This window comes from Pantherophis guttatus, chromosome 13 (assembly GCF_059756535.1).
Source record: "Pantherophis guttatus breed Tessera chromosome 13, ASM5975653v1, whole genome shotgun sequence".
Classification (NCBI taxonomy): domain Eukaryota; kingdom Metazoa; phylum Chordata; class Lepidosauria; order Squamata; family Colubridae; genus Pantherophis; species Pantherophis guttatus.
In genome coordinates this window covers 12,358,265-12,386,224 of record NC_142075.1, presented here as the reverse complement: position 1 = coordinate 12,386,224, position 27,960 = coordinate 12,358,265, and the positions used below count along the sequence as shown (strand labels likewise).

The 27,960-nt window shown below is 41.6% G+C and overlaps 1 protein-coding gene across 4 annotated transcripts in view; it reads right to left on the bottom strand.

Annotated features, from left to right (window-relative positions):
- AGBL1 (AGBL carboxypeptidase 1) overlaps positions 1–27,960 on the bottom strand; it is a 701,662-nt gene that overhangs the window by 648,152 nt on the left and 25,550 nt on the right. For all 4 annotated transcript variants that reach the window (XR_009623272.2, XM_087878351.1, XM_034424683.3 and 1 more), the window contains exons 2-5: positions 22,418–22,481; positions 21,322–21,468; positions 16,252–16,383; positions 10,488–10,581 (exon numbers count right to left, since the gene is read on the bottom strand). Coding sequence is in view for 3 of the 4 variants with exons in the window: in XM_034424683.3 (XP_034280574.2) it covers positions 10,488–10,581; positions 16,252–16,383; positions 21,322–21,468; positions 22,418–22,481 (437 nt within the window). In the remaining variant the exon portion in view is untranslated. The remainder of the gene's footprint in view (positions 1–10,487; positions 10,582–16,251; positions 16,384–21,321; positions 21,469–22,417; positions 22,482–27,960) is intronic.

The following is a 27,960-nucleotide window of genomic DNA, read 5'->3' as shown; positions in this document are numbered from 1 at the left end:
TTCTTTCCACATCATTGGTTTGAAAATATCAGTCTTCCACTCCGGTCGTATTCCAAAAATACATGTATTGTATACCATCCAATCAATAATAGATTTCCATTGAAATTTATGGGATATTATACAATTCTCTTCTACTTTAAGCATCACAGAAGGCAGCAAGGCTTCCATCTTGCCCATCAAATTCAGAAGATCTCCAGGGTCCTTTCCATCTTATTCTATTCTAATATCTAGAATTGGAACGACATGTTTGCAGCTCAACATCCTTCTGTGAGCAAAATGCAACAATCCAAAATGCCAACAGCTCACCTAAATCAATGTTCTCTGTTATCACTAGTCAATCAAATACATTCAAGAATCTAACCCATACAGTTCAGAGAATGTTTGCCTTCTTCTAACGCCTGTCACAGATAACATTTAAACAATGCTGCTCTTTAGAAAGTAACATACCAATGCAATGATGAAGACTGTTAGCTATTGATGAACTCATCCTCCATAAATTTATTCAGTCCCCCTTTACAGCTGTCACTGTACGGCTGTCACTGCATGGCTGCTGTCGTTGTCTTTGGTAACTGTGACTTTGACATTTTGAATAAGCGTTCTTCTATCAGTCCTTCTATAACTGATAGTCTATCAGTTCTATCAGGGTACATGGTGGCTCAGTGGCTATGACGCTGAGCTTGTCAATCAAAAGGTCGGCAGTTCAGCGGTTCGAATCCCTAGTGCTGCTTAACGGGGTGAGCTCCCGTTACTTGACCCAGCTTCTGCCAACCTAGCAGTTCGAAAGCATGTAAAAAATCCAAGTAGAAAAATAGGGACCTCCTTTGGTGGGAAGGTAACAGCATTCCGTGCGCCTTTGGTGGCACCTGAAGAGCTAAGAGTCCTGTCATCTGCTAGCCAAACTGTCATCTGGTATGACTGGCATCATGACATCTCTTAGTTGCAATGGTACATGCCCCATTCTCTGCATATCCACTTCTCTGGAGTTATAATCTGTCTGCAGCAATCCAGCAAAAAAGAGAGGAAATAGGGCAAACAGGATTATCTTGCTCGGTCAAGTGTAAACAGGATGTATCAATCAGTTTTCCAATAGCTACCCTGTCTGAGACCTTATGGCTTGGGAGCCAAGATAATCTTGAGCTTTGTACAATAACCCTGTTCTCCCTTGTTTTTCCCAAATACCCAGTTCTTAAAAATAAGACGACCTAAATAGACATTTCTTTAAAAAGCTTCAGATGCCAAGGGCATGCATAGGCACTGTTTATTGAACTGGCTGCTGCTAAGGTTTAAATATTGCATGAGTATCTGTCTTGAACCCAATTAAAGCAGGTTGCTCCATCAGGTGCAAAATGCACCTTTGATTTTCAAATAATGGATCGTTAATATTCTCCCATCAAGGAACTATGGATTGAAAACACATAGACGTATAAATGTTCGATCATAACTGCTGAGACAATTGTGGCATCAAGATCTTAACATTTATCCCCCAAGCATATCCTCTGAGACCAGAACCACTTCAGAAGAGGTTCTGATTTCTAATCATGCCATCTTCACTTCCATGTAATTTCCTGGGCTCCATATAGATCCAAAAGGAAGGAAGTGCCACTTTATAGGGGAATGGGCGGCAGAAAGATATTTTAATAAATAAAACAAAGATTAAAAAGTGGCAGACAGTGCCATCTCTTGGATATAGAGAATGCTGGACTGCATGAAGTTACTATTAAACTGCATATATCATGACATCATGCCAATCATACAAACTGCATACATTGTGTGTCATTAGTGCAACAGCTTAATAATGCATATTACGATGCCTGAGGAACTTGTCTACTGCCAACACAAATAAGGATTTGTGTTGTGACCCGCCAGTGGATCTGGCAGCAGATTCGGACAGTGAGGAAGTTGGGGAGGAACATGGGACAGTCCTGGAGTCTGGGGGAGGCTCTGATGAGGGCTCTTCATCGGAGGCAGAGAAAGGGCCAGGGCTGTCTGACAGTTATCAGCTGCCTTCGGAATCAGACATCAGTGAGGCAGACGAACAGCTGGAGCCTGTTCCCAGTGTGTGCATGTGCCGAGTTGCCAGACAAAGGAAACAGCTAAAGAACAAGGGTTGACTTGGGGGTAAGGCCACAGGTGGACGATGAACGGCCTCTCCCAGGGGAAATAAAAGAGGAGCGAAAGGGGAGTGGAGTTTGCAGGAGACAATTAGTTTATTACTACATTCTCGCCAAGTATTGCGGCGTCTGAAAGATATCGGCTTGGCCACTCTCCAAGCCTGATAAAGGTCAGTAATGGTGAACTATCTTGAAAGACTGTGGGAGAGGAAAGATTTTGCTGGAGAGGAATTCACTGTAAATTAAATAAAAGGGGTTTATCGGGATGAGGACTCAGCTTCATGCTGCTGAGGAAACCTAGATCAGAACACCTTGCTTCACCATTGCGTTGATGATACACACATTTGCCTGCCATATGAATTGGATTTTTGCTCTTTTATTTTCTTACTTAAAATTACACTTCTAGAAACTAGAGGTCCTTGTTACTCCCTGAGTTTGGCTTTCATGATCCAAACTAGGTAGTATCTTCAATACTAGTTGTCATCATCAATATCAACATCAACATCATTATCAGTAGCACTGATGTTGTTACTGCTATAGTTTGAGTCATAAAACATTTGTAAGAAAGCAACTAAGTTCAGAGCGCACCAAGGACCTCTCATTTCAACTCTGAGCTAAATAGTCTTCTTTACTGGTATTGGCCGTGATGGCGTGATGGTTAGAATGTAGTACCCTGTTTCCCCCAAAATAAGACATCCCCTAATAATAAGCCCAATCACGCTTTTGAGTGCATGGCAATAAGGCCAAGCGCTTATTTCAGGGTTCAAAAAAATATAAGACAGTCTTATTTTTGTGGAAACACGGTACTGCAGGCTAACTTACTGCTCACTGCCAGGAGTTCGGTCTTGACCTGCTCAAGATTGATTCAGCCTTCCATCCTTCCAAGGTCGATAAAATGAGGATTCAGATTGTTGGGGGCAATATGCTGACTCTGTAAACCCCTTAGAGAGGACTGTAAAGCACTGTGAAGCGGTATATAAATCTAAGTGCTATTGCTATTCCTACTTCCGGAAACTCCAAGCAATTTACAAAGTTTCATTGAAACAGGGTTAAAAAAACCAAAACCATGAATAACAATTATAATTCAATCACAGGGAGAAGCATGATCTTCATTTGTCCCTGAAAAAGCACATCTTCAAAAAAAAACCCCTATGAACAGGAAGATTTGGAAGAAGAGGAGGACGCTGTTCCAAAAGGAAAGAGTGGGTTCTACTTACCTTTACTACTGGTTTGCAATGGGGCCACTCGCTTCGCTCGCACGTGTGCTCTTCTGCACAAGCGCAGAAACATTTTGATTAGGTCGGAGTCGGTGGGCAGAGCCTCCCATCGGTTTTACTACCGGTTCTACAGAACCATTGCGAACCAGGGGCAACCCACCAGTGGGCGTCGCCAAAAATAAACAGTCAAGACACATTTAATTCTTTAAACATTCTGGAAGGAACTCATGAAGCTGAAAGAATAAGGTCTAAGACAGAAACAAAGGACTGCCTCCAAGATTTTTATCTTATGTTGATGAATCTGCATATTCATTACATTCATTACATTCATTACTACCTGTGCATTCAATTTATCACCGTGATAAATATGAAATGCAATGGCAGAAGTGATGGCAGCTGGCTCAGTGCCCTTAATGGGAAACAGGAGTCCTAGGGTTTGGGAGGTGGCTATTTTTTTTTTTTTTAAATTAAGCCAGCACATGCTATAAAATTAAGAGAAAGCAAGTTTCTGGCAAACCTAGACTTCTCAAATGGTGGAAAAAATGGAAGATGGATGGCAAAAAGATGTGTTCATTAATGTAAATTATAAATGTGAAAAACGATCTTAGGAGCAGAGATAAGTAATGGGAATATCCTGAATTCTAACAAAGGTAATACATGAACTGAAAGCAGATAGGATTGCGTTGCTATACAGTGTTAAAATCTTTTGTTACGCTGAGTGCTGTCTCTTGGAAGAAACTTTGAAGCATAAACTTAATGGCTGGGTTTTATTTTACAAGCAACTTTTGTCTAGCTGCTCCTTGAGAATGTTCATACACGGAGAAAGAGCATTTAAAAACCTTTTTTCCTTTGATGCTTTCGCTTTCTGAAACTGTTCATTACATGTATCTGCCAGGCTTTTGTATTTACTGAGTTACAGCTTTCCTTTTGATTACAATTGTTGGGCTGATTGCAAAAGAGCTTTCATTTGTTCTAAAATATATTTGTCCCTTATGAAAACATCACACATTCCCATCTAATCGGGGGAAGGAGGGGGAAAACGTAAAGAAAAAAGGGAAAAATAAGAACAGAAGAATCAATAGTCACACATACCATAATGCCAACACTTCAAAAAGTAATCTGGATAACAACTGAATACAAAATCCAATCTGATCTAAATTCCAGGCACCGCATTTTGGGAAGGACATTAACAAACTGGAGTGCGTACCCAGAGGAGATCCGTCAAGGTGACAAGGGGCCTGGAAGGAAAAACGTGAGAAATGATGGGAGGCGTTGGGTATGTTTAACCTAGAAAAGATATGGGAACTGTCTCCAAGTATACCAAGTGTGGTCAGATAGAAAACAAAGCAGACTTGTTTGCAAGAAGACAGGACAGAAAGCAATGAGTTTAAATCATTTCTTCCTAATGATCAGCATCGGAGAGACTATAGCAGTGGATTCCTGCCCTGACAAACGGTTAGAATGAATTATTTTTCAACACACCTATCGACTATTATGTTCTATGATTCTATAACCAGGCAGGTCATGTTTTACCAGATTACAGATTAACAGAATTGGAAGGGACCTCATAGGTCATCTAGTCCAACTCCTCCCCCCCCCACCCAAGCAGGAGACCCTACACCATTTCTGACAGAGGGCAGTCCAGTCTCTTCCAGTGGCGAAGCTCCCACAACCCATCCTTCCATCTCCTACAATCACATTATGCAATGTTTTCATGATGTCTGCTTATTGCCAGCAATAGTTTTTTTTTTCCTTGAAAGCCTCTTCTTGAAAGCTTCCAGGGATGAAGCTCCCACTACTTTCGAAGGCAACTTCTGGTCCATGGGTTGATTGTCCTCACTGTCAGAAAAGTTACCCTTATTTCTAGGTTGAATCTCTCCTTGATCAGTTTCCATCCATTATTACTTGTCTGGCTTTCGGGTGGCTTGGAAAATAGCTTGACCCCTTCCAGTGGTGAAATCCATTTTTTTTTACTACCAGTTCTGTTGGCGTGGCTTGGTGGGCATGGTGTGGCTGGGTGGGTGTGGCTTGGTGGGCATGGGGGGGGGGAAAGATACTGCAAAATCTCCATTCCTACCCCACTCGGGGCCAGCCAGAGCTGGTATTTGCAGGTTCTCCGAACTACTCAAAATGTCTGCTACCGGTTCTCCAGAACCTGTCAGAACCTGCTGGATTTCACCCCGACCCCTTCCTCACTGAGTAAACTGCCTACTCAGAGTTGTCAGATGGACAACTTCATCCCCGACCTGACGAAGTTCATTAGAGCAATCACTCTTCCTGCCATTAGCAACATTCCACATTTCCGTGGGTGCAGAAGCAACATTAGGCATCTAATTCTGTACCGTCTTGTTTACAGTTTTGTGTAGTTCTTTGTCGCTTCCTGTTACCATCTGCTAATGGGGCCAGCAAATTGTTCATTTGCTAAAAATGTTAAGTGGGCCCAACAGATGCACTGCTTCCTGCAGCTGTCTCTCCAGCAAGGCTCTGCTAATTTTTGGTGGGAGTAATAGCATCTTTTTAGCCATTTCAATAACCATAATCACAGAAAAAGGTTATGACAAGGTTTTGTTATTTGAAATTTCAACATGGCTTCACAGCTACGAAAAGGGCCTTGTTGAAGCTTAGTGGTGATTATGGGTCAGCTGTCTCCTATCCTACCATATCTTGTCATTCTCTTTTGCTTCTGTGAGCTTCAGATGGAATTAATCTCGTGAATTAATCCCTAATGCCTGTGTCAAAAGTAACCATGGAAAGAATTTTAAGAATAGAAGACTAGGATTGTCTATGTATAAACTTTCTCTCCCTCTCTCCCTCCCTCCCTCCCTCCATCTACTGTATCTACCAGTATATACTGCATTTATCTATCTGTCTGTCTGTCTGTCTATCTATGTCATCTATCTATCTATCTATCTATCTATCTATCTATCTATCTATCATCTATCTATCATCTATCTATTTCTATCTGTCTGTCTGTCTATTTCATCTATCTATCTATCATCTATCTATTTCTATCTATCATCTATCTATCTATCTATCATCTATCTATCTATCATCTATCTATTTCTATCTGTCTGTCTGTCTATTTCATCTATCTATCTATCATCCATCTATTTCTATCTATCTATCTATCTATCTATCTATCTATCTATCTATCTATCTATCTATCATCTATCTATCTATCTATCTATCTATCTATCTATCTATCTATCTATCTATCGTGTACTGTATCTATTTACTTACATATAATACATACATCTTGGCTAGTTGGGATTTTCAGTGACAATAAAGACTTCCTGGGTTTTGTTATGGCTTGTTTGGCTGTTGGCTTAGTATCAGAATAAAAGTTAGTGTTGAAGTAGGATAAGTAAACCTCAGCTTCAAGTCTATCTTTATCCAAAGGTGCTTTTTCAAAAGGCAACTGGACTTCCTTTGTTTTTCCTTGAAGATGTTTCGCTTCTCATCCAAGAAGCTCCTTCAGTTCTGATTCGCCACCATTCAATCAGAACTGAAGAAGCTTCTTGGATGAGAAGTGAAACATCTTCAAGGAAAAACAAAGGAAGTCCAGTTGCCTTTTGAAAAAGCACTTTTGGGACAACCATGACCTGGATGACTGAGAATCTCCACAGGCCCTCTATCCTTACCCAAAGAAATTCACAGGAGAACTATAGGATCAGTCTACCTTCTGGGCTTGCTGTTGTGGAAATACAGCGGAGGGGATATGCATGGATGCCACTTTGAAGTCCTGAGGAAAGATGGGATTTAAATCTAACAATCAAATGCTGCAACGTATGACCTCAAAGCCTAGTGGTTTGTAAAGCATAATTTATATCTTGCCCAGAGACATTGTGTGCAAGAAAACACTATGGTGTGTCAAACAAACTACTGTTTCGGATGATATGAAACAGGGCTGAAGAAGCAACAGTGGAGGTTAAAGAAAACAATGTGGAGCACTTAATCACCATCAAAAACCAGGATGTTTGCCCCCCCCCAAAAAAAAAATTGTTATCATCACCATCATTGCAAATGCAGCATTTCAGGACACTAGAGAGCCATAAATCATGCCAATCTAATATTCCTTCTTCTTTTGTCTTTTTCCTAATCTATGAAAAATGTAGCCACTGGAACAGTTTATGTCCCTGATCACCTGGGGCTGCCTTTCTGTACCTTCTCTGGGTCTTCTCTGGGTCTGTCTTTTTCAGAACCATGAGCAGGAGTGGGCTGTTGGGGGTTCGCAGGGGTTCGGGAGAACCTCTAGCTAAGATTCTGTGCAGTTCGGAGAACCCTCAAATCCCACTCCTGGCTGGCCCCGCCCACCCCTCCCCTCCCAGGAATCCCCATGCTCTGGGGACGCCCGTTTTGGATGTAGGTATGTGCAGGAGGCATGCGGAGGCTCGGGGTGGGTGAAGAAAAAGGCCTAACAAAAGTTAGGAAGGGCCTCCGGAGCCTGGGGAGGCTGTTTTCACCCTCCCGGACACTTGAAGAAAGCTCTGGAGCCCGGGAGGGCAAAAGTGCCCCCCCCCCCATGGTGCAGGAGGCTGACTAGGCCACGCCCAGCCAGCAACCGGGCAGAGAACCCCTTGCTAAAATTTTTGAAGCCCACCCCTGACCGTGAGAAGGTGGTGGGGGGCAGAAATCAAGAACAGTCTAAGCAACCTGAAGTCTCTGTGCCTCTTGTTTAAAATGTGTGCATGCCTTGTAAATCTCACTCCAAGAACTGGCTAGGGACAGGACTGGAGCAGACAGCTGCATAGCTAATTTTAGCTTCATGTAAGAGAGCCAGGTCAGATTTAAGTCTTGGTGGTGAAAAGGGGAAAGGAAGGAGGCATTGAATTCACCGGAAAAGAAATGCCGTTTCTATCTGACTTTTGAGCAGTGATCCCCCAACCTCGGTAACTTTTAAGAGATGTGGACTCCAACAGCACGGCTGGGAAATTCTGGGAGTTGAAGTCCACATATCTCAATGTTGCCAAGGTTGAGAATCACTCCCCTTGAGGCTCTCCAAGTAGTTGCAGATGCAAGATAGACTTCCTGGGTAGTAGTTGGGATCTGAGATCTCAACATCGTCCTCCATACCAGAGATAGCTAGTTGAACTGGATTTTGTCCATGTTCCATTCTCTATCCTTTTTTCTGTTTGGGGGGAAAAGGGGCAATCAGAAAGGTTTTTACAGCTTAACTTTTTACCTCCTTTCACCATCTCACCTCTCTCCTCATCAAGAGTCTCTTCAACTCTGGAACCATACATTTGTTGCTCAAAAATTTACCCGACAGAAAATGAAACAAAATGGTTTCAACTACATTTCCTGTAATTCAGATATGAAGTCAGGGGTGGGATTCATCCAGGAGAAATGGATGCTACTTTTACATCTGGTTTGCCTAACCGGTAGTTGCAAGGACAGGCTGGTCCCGCCCACCCTGCCCCGCCCCTCCCAGGATTCTCCACGCAGCCCGTTTTGGATGCCAGGAAAGTGCAGCGCCTGCATGGAGAGGCAGAAAATGGGCCTCCCGGAAGTACTGGAAGTCTGGAAATGGGCATGTTTCCAGGCCTCCGGAGGGCCACCAGAGCCCAGGGGAGGCCGTTTTCCCCCTCCCGGAGGCTCGAGAAAAGCCTCCGGAGCTTGGGGAGGGCAAAAACAGCAACACCACCCCCGTCGTGGTGCAGGAGGCTGGGTAGGCCACGCCCACCATGGCCACGCCCACCCACCAGAGAACTGGTTGCTAAAATTTTTGAATCCCACCCCTGTATGAAGTGTATGCTGGTTTATGGACCTAATAAAGGTTTTGTTTGATTTCTGGTTAAGATTAAGTAATACGATGGACATACACTTATTTTGTTGATTATCAACATTAGGTATGTACCCCTTTTCTATCTTAAAGTCGGGGAGATAGTTTCTTCTGTTCCAACACAGTCCTGAGTAAACATTCCAGCATCTCAGCATCCCCAATTTGTTTGTCACCCTCCCTGTCTTAAAAAAAAAACAACAACCCCACAACATTGTTGCTTTTTATAATTCCGTTTCCAATTTAGCGATCCCGATTTTACAAGTGTTCTGGTGCGGTTCTTGGCAATTATGCCAAAATGAGATACAGAAGACATGTTTAAATAGCTGCTTAGAGTATTTACATATATCATTTAAATATATATTTATCTAAAGAGACTTTTTAAAGAATCGCAAATGAATGCAGAAACAGAATGGCATGTACAGGCTAAAAGCAAGTAGAGCATTTTTTTTTCCCTATCTATTTTTCCACCTAGCAAAAAGAAGAAGCAAAAATAGGATAAATTCACAAGGCAACATCCATTCATTTCAACAGTGAACATTCAAGTTACCCCCAAATGTCCAGTATTTTGTATCATATCATTCAAAGGGAAGTTTGCAGCCGAGGGGTAGAGTTTATGCTTTGCATGCAGAAAATCACAGATTCAATCCCAAACACCTACAGATATATAAAATGACACGAGGATTACCCTGCACAAACATCCAAAGAGGCTATGTTTCCAGCAACTTGTAACTCACAGCCACCAAACAGATTTGGGACACTCATAAGCACAGACCAACACATAACCTTCTTCCGATCAACTGTACAAGATGGTATTTAAATTACAATATTCAGGATCCAAGAAAAAGAATAGAGCATCAAGAGCCACAATAGTCTTCCTTTTCTCTTATATCCATCTAGACCTGTGATGGCGAACATATGGCGTGCATGCCAGAGGTGGCAGACAGCACCCTCTCTGATGGCACATGAGCTGTTGCCCCAGTTCAGCTCCGCTGTGCATGCCTGCGCACCTCCCGCCAGCCAGCTGGTCTTTGGGTCTCTGCTGTGCATGCACAGGGGGCGGGGCACATGCAGGGGGCCTCGTGCGCATGCACGGGGGCAGGGTACATGTGGGGCTTGCACGTGCATGCACGGGGGTGGGGTGCAAGCAGGGGGCGATATATGCATTGCATTTTGAGGTTCGGGCGCACACTTTGGGCACTTGGTCTGGAAAAGGTTAGCCATCATTGATCTAAACTTTCATGCTTTGGCATAATTTGGATTGAGACTAGAAATGAAAATAGAATATTTACCCAGCCTACTCCAAGCATAGGCAAACATGATGCTTTCTTCTCAATCTGATATGTCTAAAGGTGGTATTTTATGAGTTTCTCAACCTACCTTGTTGTGATGGTATGCTTCTTGGTATATGGTGTGATAACTTGGAAGAGCAATTCCATCGCTCCATTAATGCCCAACATAGTTCCTACTGTAACTGCAATGAATGACAGGGAGGAAAAAATAGACTCAGAACATGGAATTTGGGAAATGATTTTTGGAGGCACAATAGAAATTGATTGCCTGCAACTGCCTTCACAGATTTTTTTAATTCTCTTCAAAATCTTCTCTAACAAGTCCCATGACATTGTCACAAATGTAAAAAACCATCTTTATTAGCTTAACACACCTACTCATCTTATCCATTGCTCCATCCCTCAAACAGTAAATGTTCAAATTGTACTTTAGTTTTCAAAGATGGCAGAAGTACTGTCAAGCAGGAAATCTTGGTGTGGCCCAACATGAACAAAGAATAGAATAGAATAGAATAGAATAGAATAGAATAGAATAGAATAGAATAGAATAGAATAGAATAGAATAGAATAGAATAGAATAACAGAGTTGGAAGGGACCTTGGAGGTCATTTAGTCCAACCACCTGCCTAGGCAGGAAATCCTACACTACTTCAGACAAATGGTTATACAATCTCCTCTTAAAACCTTCCAGTGTTGGAGCATTCACAACTTCTGGAGGCAAGTTGTTCCACTGATTAATTGTTCTCACTGTCAGGAAATTTCTCCTTAGTTCTAAGTTGCTTCTCTTCTTGATTAGTTTCCACCCATTGTTTCTTGTGCAGCCACAAGTTCATATTGGGGTAGACCAAGTGCTTTGATAGAAAAACACTTAATCTCTTCCCTGGCTCAAGCTGATAAAGGGAGGAAAACTTGTGGCTCAGAGGTTAATACAACTGCCTAATATGCAGGCAGCCCAAGTTTGAATCCGAGTAAGGGTATAGCTAGCTGATGAGAGCTATATAGCTTGAAATAGATCTATACTAGTCTCCCCTTTACATTACAATATCCATCTTTACAACACTTCTGTACTGGTATACATTCATATTATATATGCTAATATGAATACAATATATATTTATTATTCTGTATATTCTTTTACATACATTTTATAATACTATGCATTCTTCATCTATCTTTATCTTTATACTTATTATTATTTTCCAGTTCATCAATTGTCTTTTCTTACTAATTTCCTAATCTTTGCATCGATTATCTAACCAGTTATACCATACATTCCAATTCAATATAATATTCCGTTTCTCCTTTCTCCTTTATTTCCGTTGTCAGCCTATCCATCTCTGCGCAATCTAATATTTTCTTTATCACCATTTCTTCACCTGGTATATTTCGATTTTCCCAATTTTGCACATAAACAATTCTCACCGCAGTTATTACATGTAATATTAAATATTGGAGTTTTTTATTATAGTTCCCTGCCTAGTAAGAACATGATAGCCCTGGTCAACGATACGAAGGTGCATTATCCAACATCAAGGACTCAGCACAGATAGAGGTGACTATCACACTAGTTTTAGCCGCAGCGGGACAGGGTGGGCAGCATTGACAGGTAAAGTGTCAACTAACTCATGGTCTGTCAAAGATTTTAACACTGAGCCATACATCCAGCTCAACAGATGGAATCGTGAGAGGAGGGGGGGTCACAACCATTTAGTGCTCAAGACCATTTAGTCATGAGCGCTTGCTCAACGAAGGAATCAAATTAAAGCATTCTAGACAGATAGTTGTCTAATTTCCACTTGAAGAGATCCAATGAACGGGAACCCACCATTTCTTTGGATAATTGGTTCCACTCTTGAATTGCTCTGGCTGTCAAGATTTTTTTTTTCCCTCCAGCATTCAATAGGCATGTTCTTCTAACTTGAATCTATTATTCTGTGTCATGCTCTCTGGAGCAAGGGAGAACACTTTCTTTCTACGTGACATCCTTCCAGGTAGTTAAAAAATGTTAACAGACCCTTTTCAATCGTCTTTTCTTAAAAGTTAAATACAACCTTAAATATATGTATTTAAGACTCTAATGCTAGGAAAGGTGGAAGAGAAGGGAAGAAGACAGACCTACAGCAGTAGGAAGGACTTGTTGAAGCCCTCCTAATAGAAAGTTATACCAGAAAGTGCACACTAAAACAGGACCTTGGATTGCCACAAAAAAAAACTCTAAAACATATAGAATAGAATAGAATAGAATAGAATAGAATAGAATAGAATAGAATAGAATAGAATAGAATAGAATAGAATAGCAGAGTTGGAAGGGACTGTGGAGGTCTTCTAGTCCAACCCCCTGCGTAGGCAGGAAACCCTACACCACTTCAGACAAATGGTTATCCAACTTCTTCTTAAAAACTTCCAGTGTTGGAGCCTTCACAGCTTCTGCAGGCAAGTTGTTCCACTGATGAATTGTTTTAACTATCAGGAAATTTCTCCTTAGTTCTAGGTTGCTTCTCTCCTTGATTAGTTTCCACCCATTGCTTCTTGTCCTGCCCTCGGGTGCTTTGGAGAATAGTTTGACTTCCCCTTCTTTGTGACAGCCCTGAGATATTGGAAGACTGCTATCATCTCTCCCCTGGTCCTTCTCTTCATTAAACTAGATATACCCAGTTCCTGCAACCATTCTTCATACATTTTAGCCTCCAGTCCCCTAATCCTCTTTGTTGCTCTTCTCTGCACTCTTTCTAGAGTCTCAACATCTTTTTTACATCGTGGCGACCAAAACTGAATGTACTATTCCAAATGTGGCCTTACCAAGGCATTATAAAGTGGTATTAACCCTTCACGTGTTAATGTCTTTTAATTATTTAATACTGATACTATTATTTAATTTAATAATTTAATAATTATTTAATTATTTAATTTAATGCTAGTATTATTTAATACTAAAATATTTAAAGTGAAAAGTACGAATCATTTTCAAATGAATGCATTTATTGATTAAATAATTGTTACTTGGCTGGCTCGACCTCATAGATTATAATACAGATACCCTGGCAACAATACTTAAGACTAATTTTAAGCTACATTAATATGTACAAAATGCTGACAAATATAAGTAATCAGGATCGCTTTTATTAATATAACTAATAATGAACTTGTTGCAAAAATGTGGAATTGTACTTTAATTTGGAAATTATATTTCTGTTAATACAGTACAGTTGTCTCTTCCCAATGCTTAAAATAATTCTTCTTAGTTGTATCACCTTTCTGTTTAAAAATGGAGTGAAATTCAGAACTCTTCCTGGAGTGAAAGGTATGGTAGAACTTCTGGGAGTAAATTCTTTGTTAATTTCCCATGAGGTGGCGTGAAGAGCCTCTCTTCAATTGCTCCTTCTAAGTTGCTTTTGATTTTATTTTTTTCAAAAGACAACTGGGATAGCCCTTGTAGCTTGACTCACAGCCTCTGGATGGGGAGAATGGCAAGATGCTGGATTCTTGCCAACGTTAACTGTCACTCAGTTCACCTTCTGTAAATGGAGGCAAGTTAAGGTAAAAGTTCCCCTCGCACATATGTGCTAGTCATTCCCGACTCTAGGGGGGGTGCTCATCTCCGTTTCAAAGCCGAAGAGCCAGCGCTGTACATAGACGTCTCCGTGGTCATGTGGCCAGCATGACTCAACGCCAAAGGCGCGCAGAACATTGTTACTTCCCACCAAAGGTGGTCCCTATTTTTCAACTTGCATTTTTTACATGCTTTCAAACTGCTAGGTTGGCAGAAGCTGGGACAAGGAACCGGAGCTCAACCCATTACACAGCACTAGAGATTCGAACCGCCGAACTGCCCACCTTTCGATCGACAAGCTCAGCATCTTAGCTACTGAGCCACCGCATTGCAAGTGTAGGCTTCATCTTATTTTTAGAGGGAGCTGGGAGGATGACCGAAAGCACCAATAAAAACAGCATCAACGACCGCTGTCCCTTCAATGTTGGTAGAAAGGACAGTAAGATCTTCTTAGCACATTTCCTGAATAACAGGATCACTATCCATGTGGCACACTACACTTTCCTTGTCAATCTTCCCCACATTTTTTTTTCACTCACCATTAAATCTGTAGTAACCACCACTGCCTGTCCTGAGTAACTAGCCCATCGCACTGCCTCTGCGTTTCGAAAAAAAACTAGTTTCTCTTCCTTTGGCATGCGAAAGCGGACCCAAAGCAAAAAGCAAGCCACAAGGAAAGATTGAATGTGAAAGGCACGGGGAATATAAACACATCTAAGTGAAGATGCCTTTTGAACTGTCTTCTCTGTTACACACACCCTCTCAAATACTGCTTATCTCAAAAGAGAATGACAGGGAAGGTTGGCTGCCTGCCCAGGAAGGTCCAGACTGAATGAAGACCATTGGGGTCTCGCATGCTCACACACAGGGCCAGCAGCCAGTAGCACTAAATCTTCAAGGGGAAGATCTAAAATGCTAAGCATGTCAATTTGGGCCATCACCGCTGCTGATAAAGTTAGAAGTTCTCCGCAAGGGGAAGTGACAACGAGGTCAGAGAAGGCGAACTGAAATAAATAAATAAATAAAACTGACAGCAGCTGGAAAAGACCAGACACACTTTGGAATTGCCAGAGATCCCCCCACCCCACCCCCCAAACAGGAGTACACCGTGTGTAGTGCAACAGTCAGGGCTGGCTGCCGAGAGAAACATCATGTGCCAGAACAACCAAGTTGGAAGGGACCTTGGAGGTCTTCTAATCCAACAACCTGCTCAAGCAGGAAATTCTATACCATGTCAGACAAGCGGTTGTCCAATCTCTTCTTGAAAACTTCCAGTGATGAAGCCCTTACAACTTCTGAAGGCAAACTGATTGTTCTCACCGTCAGGAAATTTTTCCTTAGTTTTAGGTTGGATCTCTCTTTAATAAGCTCCCATCTGTTACTTCTTGTCCTGCCTTCAGGTGCTTTGGAAAATAGGTTGACTCCCTCTTCTTTGTGGCAGCTCCTCATCACCCCTAGTCCTTCTCTTCATTAGGCTAGACAGACCCAGTTCCTGCAACTGTTCATGTTTTAACTTCCAGTCCCCTAATCATCTTTGTTGTTCTTCTCTGCACTCTTTCTACAGTCTCAACGTCTTTTTTTTTTTGTAGTGAACAAAACTGGATGTAATATTCCAAGTGTGGTTTTCCGAAGGCATTACAAAGCAGTACTAACACTTCTGATGATCTTGATTCTATCCCTCTATTAATGCAGCCTAGGGTTGCATTGAAGGCCAGATCCTGAAGAGGAAACTCAAATACTTTGGCCACCTAATGAGAAGGAAGGATTCACTGGAGAAGAGCCTATTGCTGGGAAAGATTGAAGGCAAAAGAAGGAGACGGCAGAGAATGAGGTGGCTGGATGGAGTCACCGAAGCAGTCGGCGGGAGCTTAAATGGACTCCACAGGGTGGTAGAGGACAGGAAGGCCTGGAGGAACGTTGTCCATGGGATCTCAATGGGTCGGACACAACTTCGCGACTAACAACAAATGGTTGCATTGGCTTTTTGGGCAGCTGAGAAATAGGTGAAGGAAGCAATGTCCTTGCAGGGATACTCCTGGAGTCCACCAAGTTCCCTATCCAATTCATTTTTTTTTAATTAATCTAGAATGAATGATGGGGACAACTTCAACCTTTTGCTGTACTGACACTTTGGAACTTGATCTTGACCCCTATTTGATTGGAGTGCCCATGATAGGTTCTCAGCATGCCAAGCAATTCCAGAACCCCTATGAAAACTGACTACTGAATTCTGGTGATCAAAATATGCTTTCTAGCAAACTTTGAAGTGCGGCAACCAGAGTGAAAACAAACACATACGTACCATTGGAAGCATAAATCCGCAGTGCCCAGAGACAGTGGGTGAGATTCTCATGGTGGTTAAGATTTTTTCGTGCCAAGCTGAGAGTTACATCAATTGCCTCCAGGCGTTGTGCTTTCAGTCCGAACTTCTTATCTAGGAAAAAGGGAAGAGGGAAAATAAATATTAAGTAAGAGACCTTCTATTGATAAGAAACAACAACATAATAGTTGTTCTTGGTTATAGGGGAAAAAAATCTCTTTCATTGAGATCTTCCACCTTCACATCTTATTCATTTTTTTTATAGCTCCACCTGAAGTTTTTGTGTGCTTTGGTTCTCCTACTGACTTCAGTGAAGCCAATTTGTGCAGTTTATAATTTCAGAGCAAAATGCTTCCTGCCAATGCATTCAAAACTCAGGCGGTTTTTTATTCCAGTTGTCTAAAAAATCCAACTTATTATACACACTGAAGATAGCCACCTTCTTGCTGCCTCATCTTTTAAAGGACCCAGCATGGGAGCGAGTTTGAAAGTCAGCCTGAGATTTCAATCCCATACATGTTTATTTAAGAATAAGCATCACTGAACTCAGTAGAATTTAGTTTGGAACAGGGGTGAGTTCAGAGGCCAGTTTTCCTAATCAGGAATAAACAGTGGGAATGTAACTGCAAGATTTTTCCGTTAGTCTCAACCAAGGTTGAAATCTACTTACCTTCCCTACCGGTTAGGAAGTGCATGCGTTGCACACATGCATCACATGCGCGCATGGAACAGCTTACTTCCTTGTTAAAACCAGGAAGTAATGATGACCGGGTAGGTGGGTGGAGCCTTACGCTGCCATCGCTACTGGTTCTCCGAACCACCCTCCGCCATCATTACCAGTTCAGCCGAACTGGTCCGAACCGGTAGCATTTCACCCCTGGTCTCAACCAATTCTGCACACTATTTATTTTATGTTAAGGTATTGAGATTTAAGAGCTGACCAGCTGTAAAACTGATGCAGCTGTAAAACTGATGCAACTGTAAGGCTGATGCAATGAAGATGAATTTGTATTGGTATTGCCGGTTGTAGACTACAAAGGGGTCCACAAGAGTTTTTACCACTTTAAGAAGTGTTTATAAAAGCAGCCAGGAGAGGGCGTATTCTCTCTCCTTGTGTCCGGTATTCATTGCTGAGTTCTCCATGTAGAGTTAAGAAGAAGATTGACTGCTTGTCAGGTATTTGCATACCACATATATTTCTGTATATGTCTTGTATAAAAACCGCTGTTAAATGTCTACGTCTCTGTGTACTGTTTTTTGCTCCTGGGTTGTCTTCTAATAGTAGTCACACTGCAAACGTGACATTTTATTTATTAAATTTCCATGCCATCCATCTCCGCTACAAGGTGACTCTGGGCAGCTTAGAAGTTATCAAAACAGGTGAAAAATAATTAAAAGATTAAAATGAGCCAACATTAAAAATATTATTAAAAACTGTGCTAAAGCCACGCCTATAAGAACCAAGAGATAGATGGGACAGAAATGAGATCGTCTACCCCAACAGCCACCTCCAGTGGTGGATGTCCCCCTCAAGGTCCCAGGCCAACAGGGAAAGCCAGGTTTTGATACCCTTCCCAAATGCCAAAAGGGAACGGGCAGTTTTTACTTCTGCTGGAAGAATGTTGCACAGGATGGAGCCACAGCCGAAAAGGCTCTTCTATGTTTATGAAACACTATGCTTATAAAACTTCTGAGAGACGCTGAAAAAGGCTGCTAAGGATTATGAGGATGCATGAATTCATCTGTTTTTAAAAAAAATCAACATGGGGATTTTTTTTAAAAAAAAAAACCTTGAATCAAGATCCCGAAGCAGTGAGCTGGGGTATTCCCCTTTATCGTTTCCTGGATTATCTTGTTTCCCTGATGTTGTCACGAGTGGCAAAGAGGGAATTACAGGAATATACTGTATGCTTTTAAGTTGATTGACACTAGGTTCCAGCTTTCTTTCACGAAACAGGCAGTTCCGTTCAAAACATCGCAGTGGGTGAGCTTCTATCTAGGTAATATACTACATAAGGACTGTATGAAACCCTACGATTATCATTCAAAGGCTCAGTAAGTAATTTTGTCACTTTGCTTTGTCTGTAATAAACTAGCCATTATACCCGGGGAACATCATACACAGTGGGTAGCTGGCATCTCTTCACAATATTTGGCATAAAGGCATAGCTCGGGTTGTAGCAGTAGAGTACTAATCCATTAAAAAGAGGCTGAGCAGCTATATCTGGGTGTCCCCCTTGAGTCATAATTCCTGTTTCAACAGCAGCTGGGGACTATTCGACAGAGGGACCTTTTTGGCAGATCAATCAGGTGCAACAATTCTAGCCAATCTTACATTGGAGATATTGTGCACAGCCATTCATGTCCTTGTCACCCCAAGGTTGATCTCTCACAACATACTCTAAGAGTAAAGGTAAAAGTTCCTCTCGTACATATGTGCTAGTCGTTCCCGACTCTAGGGGCGGTGCTCATCTCCGTTTCAAAGCCAAAGAGCCAGCGCTGTCCAAAGACGTCTCCGTGGTCATGTGGCTGGCATGACTAAATGCCGAAGGAGCACAGAACGCTGTTACCTTCCCACCAAAGATGGTCCCTATTTTTCTACTTGCATTTTTACGTGTTTTTGAACTGCTAGGTTGGCAGAAGCTGGGACAAGTAATGGGAGCTCACCCCGTTATGTGGCACTAGGGATTCGAACAGCTAAACTGCCGACCTTTCGATTGACAAGTTCAGCATCTTAGCCACTGAGCCACCACGTCCCTTTATCAACTTACTCTACATGAGGCTAATTGTGAAAATCACCCAGAAACTTCTGCTGGTGTAACATGCAGTGGGCTGGGTATTTATAGGCACGTCTAGATTAATCTTTGTGATACCACAAGTACAAGAGCTGCATTGGCTGTGTCATAGATTCTTTTATACCCAAGTCATTGGGCTACAAAACCCTAGAGAGCCTACACAACCCCACCTGGTCTCTAGGCAACATACCCACAAGGGTTCAAAAGCTATCTCTCACTGTTTTCTATACTACTGTTCCTCTATTCTACTACAACTTCTGTTCCTCCATTACTTCTGGAGAACAGTAACTCTGTCAGGGTTCCAAGTAACACCCCCAACGAAAGAAAACTCCGAGGCTTGAGTTTCAATACCCTAATTCGATAAACTCTTCTGTTTGCCTTAGGCTGCTTGAGGCCCTTTAGAATAGAATAGAATAGAATAGAATAGAATAGAATAGAATAGAATAGAATAGAATAGAATAGAATAGAATAGAATAGAATAGAATAGAATAGAATAGAATAGAATAGAATAGAATAGAAGTAGAGTAGAGTAGAGTAGAATAGAATAGAAGTAGAGTAGGGTAGAGTAGGGTAGAGTAGAGTACATAAAAAAAAAGATACATTCGTCAAGAATCATAAGGTACAACATTTAATGATAGTCATAGGGAACAAATAAGCAATCAAATCATATTAGGAAACAGTCAATATAAACCCCCCAGGTGAATACAATTTAATTCCCCCAGGTGAATACAAACCACCTTCCATGTTGCACCAACCCCAGGCCTCCACAATGACCACCCTCAGCTCAGAAAGGGACAATTAGCCAGAGCCAACTCACCAGAGTCAACTTGCCATGGCCAATTCGCTGCAGCCAACTCGCCATGGGACAACTTGCTGCAGGACTATTCAACAATTCAATTTAATTTATTTAAAGTAATCAAAACATTATTTGAATTTTTGGTCATCACATTTCATTTTGTCCCTCCTTTGGCATCCTTTCTTTAATGAGTCTATTCCATCATTTCTTCAACATTCATGTAGCTCTTGCCTCGCGGTGAGTTGACCATGGTGAATTGTCCCACAGTGAGTTGTCATAGACCCCACTCAGCTGGGTCTCTGATCAAGTTTTATGGCCACCAGCTTCTGGGCTGGCTGGGGAGAGGTCTCAAAGAGACAGTAGCTGTTGTGGTCCGCCAGCAGCCTGCAGAGCTGGCAGTGGAGTTGGACAACGATGAGGCTGAGGAAGAACATGGGCCAGTCCTGGAGGCTGGGGAAGGCCCAGATGAGGGCTCTGCATCGGAGGCAGAGATGGGGCCAGGGCCATCGGGGAGTGATGTGAGGACTCTGGAGCCTCCAGAGGCTGACAGTAGAGAGGCAGAGGAACAGGAGGAGCCTGTTCCTAGTGCACGTATGAGAAGAGCTGCCAGAAGGCAAGAGCAGCTAAAGCAAAGAGGACGACTCAGGAGTAAGGCCAAGAGATGATTGGCCCCTCCCCTAAGGCTTAAAAGACCAGCAACGGCTCTTGGGCTCTTTGTCAGAAAACAACGCTGATAGACTTGTTCTTGTCTTGCTACACTTATCTCTGGTCAGCGTCTTCTGCTTCTGAACTTTAGCCAAGAGAAGCCTTTGGCAGTTTGCCTAATTATACCAAGGTTGGTGATTAGACTGAAGAATTTGTGTTATGAAGACTTTGTTTTGATTTAGTTTGGAGTACGCTAAGAATGAGTTACTTCTCAGCTGTTCTAATAAAGTCTCTTTGTTTTGGAACTGTTTGCATCGAATACTACCTACTTGTGCCTGGGTCACAATAGTTGCCCAGGTGCTGGCCATTCTGCAGACAACCTGTCTCCTCACAGGCTGCCAGGCTACTTCCAGGTGCATTGGTTGGCAGTTTTAAAGTCCTACTATAGTTGGTTAGATCATTTGGAGACCACCTGCTACTGTTGGAAACTGTCCATCCAGTAAGAGTTGGGAAGAAGGTTTATTAGATGTCTTTTCTCCATGGGAATGAAAGAATCAGGCCTTTTCAAAGATAACTGCCCTCCTGTGACTCAGTTAAACCCCCTGCCTCCCAATATCCAGAGTATTTCATCCTTGTTGAGCCGTGAAGACATGGTTCTTCAGGAAAGCATTTATGGACAACGGGGACTTATCTATCTCTGTTAGATGGCACAGTTGGGTATGCTTGCAATTTAGACAATGACGATTAATGTTATTGTTGCTTGATGAAAGCAACTCTGGACCATGTGGAATTGAAACAGCTCTCGTCAATCATTACCTTTACAGCCAATTCTGACCAGCAAACGCAAGAGAGGTAACAAGATGTCATAGTCCGGTACTGAAGTTTGTGCTGCATTCACCAACGCCTGCAAAAGGGCTTCGCTACCCCCTTTGCTAATAGTATACTGGACCCTCCTGTTTGTCCCTGGGGAAAGGAAAAGACAGTGGTAAAGGTTATTCCAGATACTCAGTGTGTTGATTCTAAGGAGCTCAGGGTTACTTTGCAGACTGATATATGGGACTTTTTTTTTTCCACGCCCAGTGGAATGTGCCATCTGGTAAGAATGGTATTCAGTGCAAGAATTGTCTAACCTTCTCATCCTCCAAATGACTTTGATTTTGTCTGATGGTCATTAAATATGATACTTAAAATAAAAACCCACAATCTTCTTCTATCATCTATCTATCTATCTATCTATCTATCTATCGATCGATCGATCGATCGATCAATCTATCTCTTCTATCCCTCTATCATCTCTCTCTCTCTCTCTCTCTATCTATCTATCTATCTATCTCTCTCTCTATCTATCTATCTCTCTATCTATCTATCTATCTATCTATCTATCTATCTATCTATCTATCTATCTATCTATCTATCTATCTATCTATCTTCTATCCCTCTACTAACTATCTATCATCTATCTATCTATCTATCTATCTATCTATCTATCTATCTATCTATCTATCTATCTATCTATCTATCATCTATCTGTCTATCTATCTACCTATCTATCTTCTATCCCTCTATATCTATCTACCTATCTATCTTCTATCCCTCTATATCTATCTATCTATCTATCTATCTATCTATCTATCTATCTATCTATCTATCTATCTATCTATCTATCATCTATGTCTGTTTCTGTCTGTCTGTCTGCCTTTATCTATGTATCTATCTATCAATCATCTATCTATTTAATGTAAATAATGCATTTCATCTTACAGTATAAAATGTGTGGGTAGAAAACTCACATAGCCCATAAACTTAACATTATCCAATTGTATTCCTAGAGATGAGTACACTGGAATGTATTTTCTCATATAAAGATTTCTCATCTTAAATCCTACAACGAAATATTCAATTTTCTACTTACCAACAAAAAGAAGATTTGTGAGAATACTCAGGGTATTCAGGATCACGTCTTTGTCATGGGAATGCTGCAATATAAACACAGACCTTCATAAATAATTATTTTGCTTTTACAATATATTGTATTCATATATATGTATAAAGGAATCGCACTCATTAAAAGTGTTTTAGGCACTCAAGGGGTGAGATGGGCTTGACAAGAGCTCCAGAGAGAATACACCAATTGTCTGTGCCTGCATAAACACAAGCTGCCTGAGCTTCCATTGTTCAAACATGTGATCACGGTGCAATTAGAGATCCTTTTTGCTACTGTTGCTCTAACATTTCGAAGCTGGAACTTCGGCAGGAGATCAAAGATACAAAAACAAAAACAGAACCCCGAGGCACCTTGAAGAGGAGTTTAAGACCAAATGGATTTATGATAGCATAAGCTTTCAAGAGACAGACCCTGCTTGCTGGAGAAATGAAGAGTTATTTTAAGTTAATAGGTACAAACAAATGAAGTAAAAGGGGAATACGCGGTAAGATAAGCATTGGAGGAAAATGCAAATAATTGCATGAAGCATAGGTTAAATTGATTACTTCGAATATACACAAAACACCCTGGCACTGGAGAATTAATAGTACTGATAAGAAAATTTTTACAAACCACCATGCCTAATACATGCTAACAAAGTGATTTGTTGGGATTTGTCTTACCTTCCCATGTGAAACTAGCTAAAGTGGTTTGTATCATTCAGCAAGCAGTCCACAAAGCTAAACAGTGTTGCCCCTGTAAGTATATTGGATGAGGGACCCTTTTTTATTTATTTATTTATATCCTACCTTTTGTTATTTTTACAAATAACTCAAGGTAGCTAACATGTTCAACACACCTTCGTCCTCCTATTTTCCCCACAATAACCACCCTGTGGCCTGAGAGAGAGTGACTGGTTCAAGCTTGCCAAACCAACTTTCATGGCTAAGGTAAGACTAGAACTCCCTGTCTCCTGGTGATTGGCTCAAAGTCACCCAGCTGGCTTTTATGCCTCAGGCAGGATTGAACTCAGAGTCTCCTGTCTCAAAGGTGCTTTTTTATCTCAAGACTTAAAATGGACACCTAACATCAAAAACATCAAAAAAGCTCAACAAAGAATGTTCTTTCTGTGCCAGCTCAGGAAGCTCAAACTGCCCAAGGAGCTGCTGATCCAGTTCTACAGAGGAACTATTGAGTCTGTCATCTGTACCTCTATAACTGTCTGGTTTGGTTCTGCAACCCAACAAGACAGGCACAGACTTCAGAGGACAATTAGAACTGCAGAAAAAACAATTTCTACCAACCTGCCTTCCATTGAGGACCTGTATACTGCACGAGGCAAAAAGAGGGCTGTGAAAATATCTACAGACCCCTCGCATCCTGGACATAAACTGTTTCAACTCCTACCCTCAAAACGACGCTATAGAGCACTGCACACAGAACAACTAGACACAAGAACAGTTTTTTCCCGAATGCCATCACTGCTAAACCACTCATTCCCACAACACTGTCAAATTAACTACTAAGACTATATTACTATTATTTTTCTCATCCTTACTAGTATCTATCTCTTCCCACTTATTACTATAACCATATTGCTTGTATCTTTCAATTATATTGTTTTTATTTGTTACGATTTGATAGCTTATTAGTAACCTTGACTATCACTAAGTGTTGTATCTTTTTATTCTTGCTGAATGTATTTTATTCTCCTTATGTACACTGAGAGAATATACACCAAAGACAATCACACTTGGCCACTAAAGAATTCTATTCTATTCTATTCTATTCTATTCTATTCTATTCTATTCTATTCTATTCTATTCTATTCTATTCTATTCTATTCTATTCTATTCCTTCAGGAAGAAGTTGCCTTTTGAAGAAAAAAATACCTTTGAGACAACTATGACCAGGATGACTGAGAAATTCCACAGTCTCCTGCTTTCTACCTGGTGCCTTAACCATCAAACCAAACTGGATCAGGGAAGTTCAAAGCTGTAGTAGACAACACTGGCCACTTCAAATCACTTCTGAATCATGTCCCAAACCTCCCACCCCCTGCATAAAGGTAAAGGTTCCCCTCACACATATGTGCTAGGGGGCAGTGCTCAAAGCTGAAGAGCCAGCATTGTCCAAAGACATCTCCGTGGTTATGTGGCCAGCATGACTAAACGCCAAAGGAGCACGGACGCTGTTACCTTCCCACCAAAGGTGATCCCTATTTTTCTACTTGCATTTTTTATGTGCTTTTGAACTGCTAGGTTGGCAGGAGCTGGGACAAGTCACGGGAGCTCACCCCCGTTACACGGCACTAGGGATTCGAACCGCTGAACTGCCGACCTTTCTGATCAGGGTCTTAGTCACTCAGCCACCACGTCCCTATACCCCCTGCATAAATGAAGTCAAATTTGATTTGAAACAGACTTTATTTTCTGCCACGGTTTACAGTTTAGCATGTAATATAAACCTATCCAATTTTGACTTGCTCGATAAAACATGATAAATCACAACACAGCACAATGTGTGAATCAGAACATGGGGGGGGGGAGGTGAAACAGCGGAGTCTCAGAATTAACTTTGATGTTCCCCAAGAAAGATCATGGATTAAACATCTATTTATAATGAACAGAAGTGCTGCTTTGCATGTCATCCAGGGACTTCCAAATTAAGTCTCCCAAGGTTGGTGTTAAATGCTAGGTGAAAAGTTTAGCAGAGCTTACATAAGGCCAGTTTTGAAAGGCGTATCTGCCCATTTCTCTTGAGTAACGTGCTTGAGCCTTGCTAAACTAATCAGCAGAGCTGAAAAAAAATAACCTTGTGTCTCCACGGTTTTTTGTTAGCAGCCTGGCAACAGACAAACCGATTGGCACAACATAAACAACTCTGTAAGGGGGACTATAAATCAATTAAGATTTTATTGCTGACATCTAACCATGACATCCATCTACCCAGAGAGAAAAAGGTTACGTTACACCAGGACACCTAGACGTACAAACTAATCTGCCCTCTGATTGCTTTGGGCAATTCATCATCAAGGGTCTCATTCCAATCAACCTGAATTTTGGAAGAAAGGACACTTCAACTCCCTGATAATCCCCAAATAACATTATCTGCTCTTGAAGATCTCAAACCACCCCAGAACCTTCCAGACCAGCTTTCAGATCAGCTTTCTTAAGATGGTCGTCTTCTAGATGTATTCCACGCTTGGAATACTGCATTCAGTTTTGGTCGCCACGATGTAAAAAAGATGTTGAGATTCTAGAAAAAGTGCAGAGAAGAGCAACCAAGATGATTAGGGAACTGGAGGCTGAAACATAAAGAACGGTTGCAGGAACTGGGTATGTCTAGTTTAATGAAGAGAAGGACTAGGGGAGACATGATAGCAGTCTTCCAATATCTCAGGGGTTGCCACAAAGAAGAGGGATTCAAGCTATTCTCCAAAGCACCTGAAGGCTGGACAAGAAGCAATGGGTGGAAACTAATCAAGGAGAGAAGCAACTTAGAACTAAGGAGAAATTGCCTGACAGTGAGAACAATTAACCTCTGGAACAACTTGCCTCCAGAAGTTGTGAATGCTCCAACACTGGAAGTTTTTAAGAAGAGGTTGGATAACCATTTATCTGAAGTGGTGTAGGGTTTCTTGCCTGGGCAGGGGGTTGGACTAGAAGACCTCCAAGGTCCCTTCCAACTCTGTTATTCTATTCTATTCTATTCTATTCTATTCTATTCTATTCTATTCTATTCTATTCTATTCTATTCTATTCTATTCTATTCTATTCTATTCTATTCTATTCTATTCTATATCGGTGAATTTCAGTCCTCAGAATTTCTCAGCCAAAATAGCAATAGCACTTAGACTTATATACCGCTTTACAGCCCTCTCTAAGCAGCTTACAGAGTCAGCATATGGCCCCCAATGATCTGGGTCCTCATTTTACCCACCTCGGAAGGATGGAAGGCTGAGTCAATCTTGAGCCTGGTGAGATTTGAACTGCCAAATTGCAGGCAGCCAGCAGTAAGAAGTAGCCTGCACTACTGCGTTCTAACCACTGTGCCACCGTGGCTCATTTCAATAGAATGGGCATTGCTGAGAATTCTAGAGTTGAAATCTACACTTCTGGAATACAAAACAAGACTGGGGGGAGCTATTCTAGATGGAGCCACAGAGAAAACTCCTTCGGAGAGGCCAGTTTTCAGAACCTGAGGAAGAGAAAACTCAATCACCCTGTCAACTCTCTAAGGTCACTCAGCCTCAAGAAATGTTTTTATTTCTGCTGCATTTTACAGTGGTTGATTTCATTTAAGCATGACATTGAAAAATCTATTGTGAATTGGTTCATGCTAAGCCATAAACGTGGATTACAAACAATGACTAGGTTCATATCTCATTCACGGCCAAATCCAAAACCATATTGATTCTGTATCTCAGCTTCCTAATTTGTCCTTGATGGGTACTCTTAAAATAAAAAAAAAACTTGGAGGTCAGCCTTTGGCCCAATCCACTGTTGAATAGAGAAATCCAAATTAAAACATTCCTAGCTGATGGCATTTTCTTAAAATATATAAAAAAAAAAATCCAGTGAAGGACAGCTCACTGCCATTCTGAATAATAGTTGCACTGCCAAACAGATTTTAATTATTGGGTAGTTTTCCTTAACATTTAACCAGGATCTGCCTTACTCTAACTGAAACCTTTGCATGCTTGTAGATGACACCCCCTCAGATATTTGAAAAGTACCACCATATCAATCACTGTATGTAAGGCCAAATCAATATCTCCTCTTAAGACTTCCAAACCCTCCATTATTCCCAGTTCCTTGTGCACAGCTTGACGTTCCTGTTAATTTAACCACTGCAGGTTTCAAAACAATGTCAGAAATTCAATACTTGAACAGGGCCATGTTTATGGTAAAGTAAAAAAAAGGGGGGGGGAGGGGGAACAAGAGACTTGATTGTTGAAAAGGCAACACATAATTTCAACCTTCTATCAAGAGGTGGAGTCAAAGGGAGGGGACGAATGGCAGAATACACGGTTTCTAAAGCAAGCATTTGAAACGGCATCTTCCTTTCAGCCCTTCTACATCGTTGTCTCTGCCAATGTCACTGTTCTGATATGGCTGACCCTGCAGCTTGTTCCAGCAGACTCAAATGTGTGTAGCAGACTGGAACATCCCAGGTGTCAAGACAGCTTTATTAGCACCAGATATAAAGTCACAAAAGAGTCAAACAGCAAATATTAGGTAGCACTATGGAGTCAGCATCAAGGACAGGAAATTGTTGTTACAAGAGAAAGTTGACTAGCTTCAATGACATCCTACACACTACATCCACTCCTTGACAACTAGGAGAGAGAGAGAGAGGGAGGGAGGGAGGGAGAGAGAGGGAGGGAGGGAGAGAGAGGGAGGGAGGGAGAGAGCGAGAGGGAGGGAAAGAGAGGGAGGGAGGGAGAGAGAGGGAGGGAGGGAGAGAGCGAGAGAGAGGGAGGGAGAGAGAGGGAGGGAGGGAGAGAGGGAGGGAGGGAGGGAGAGAGA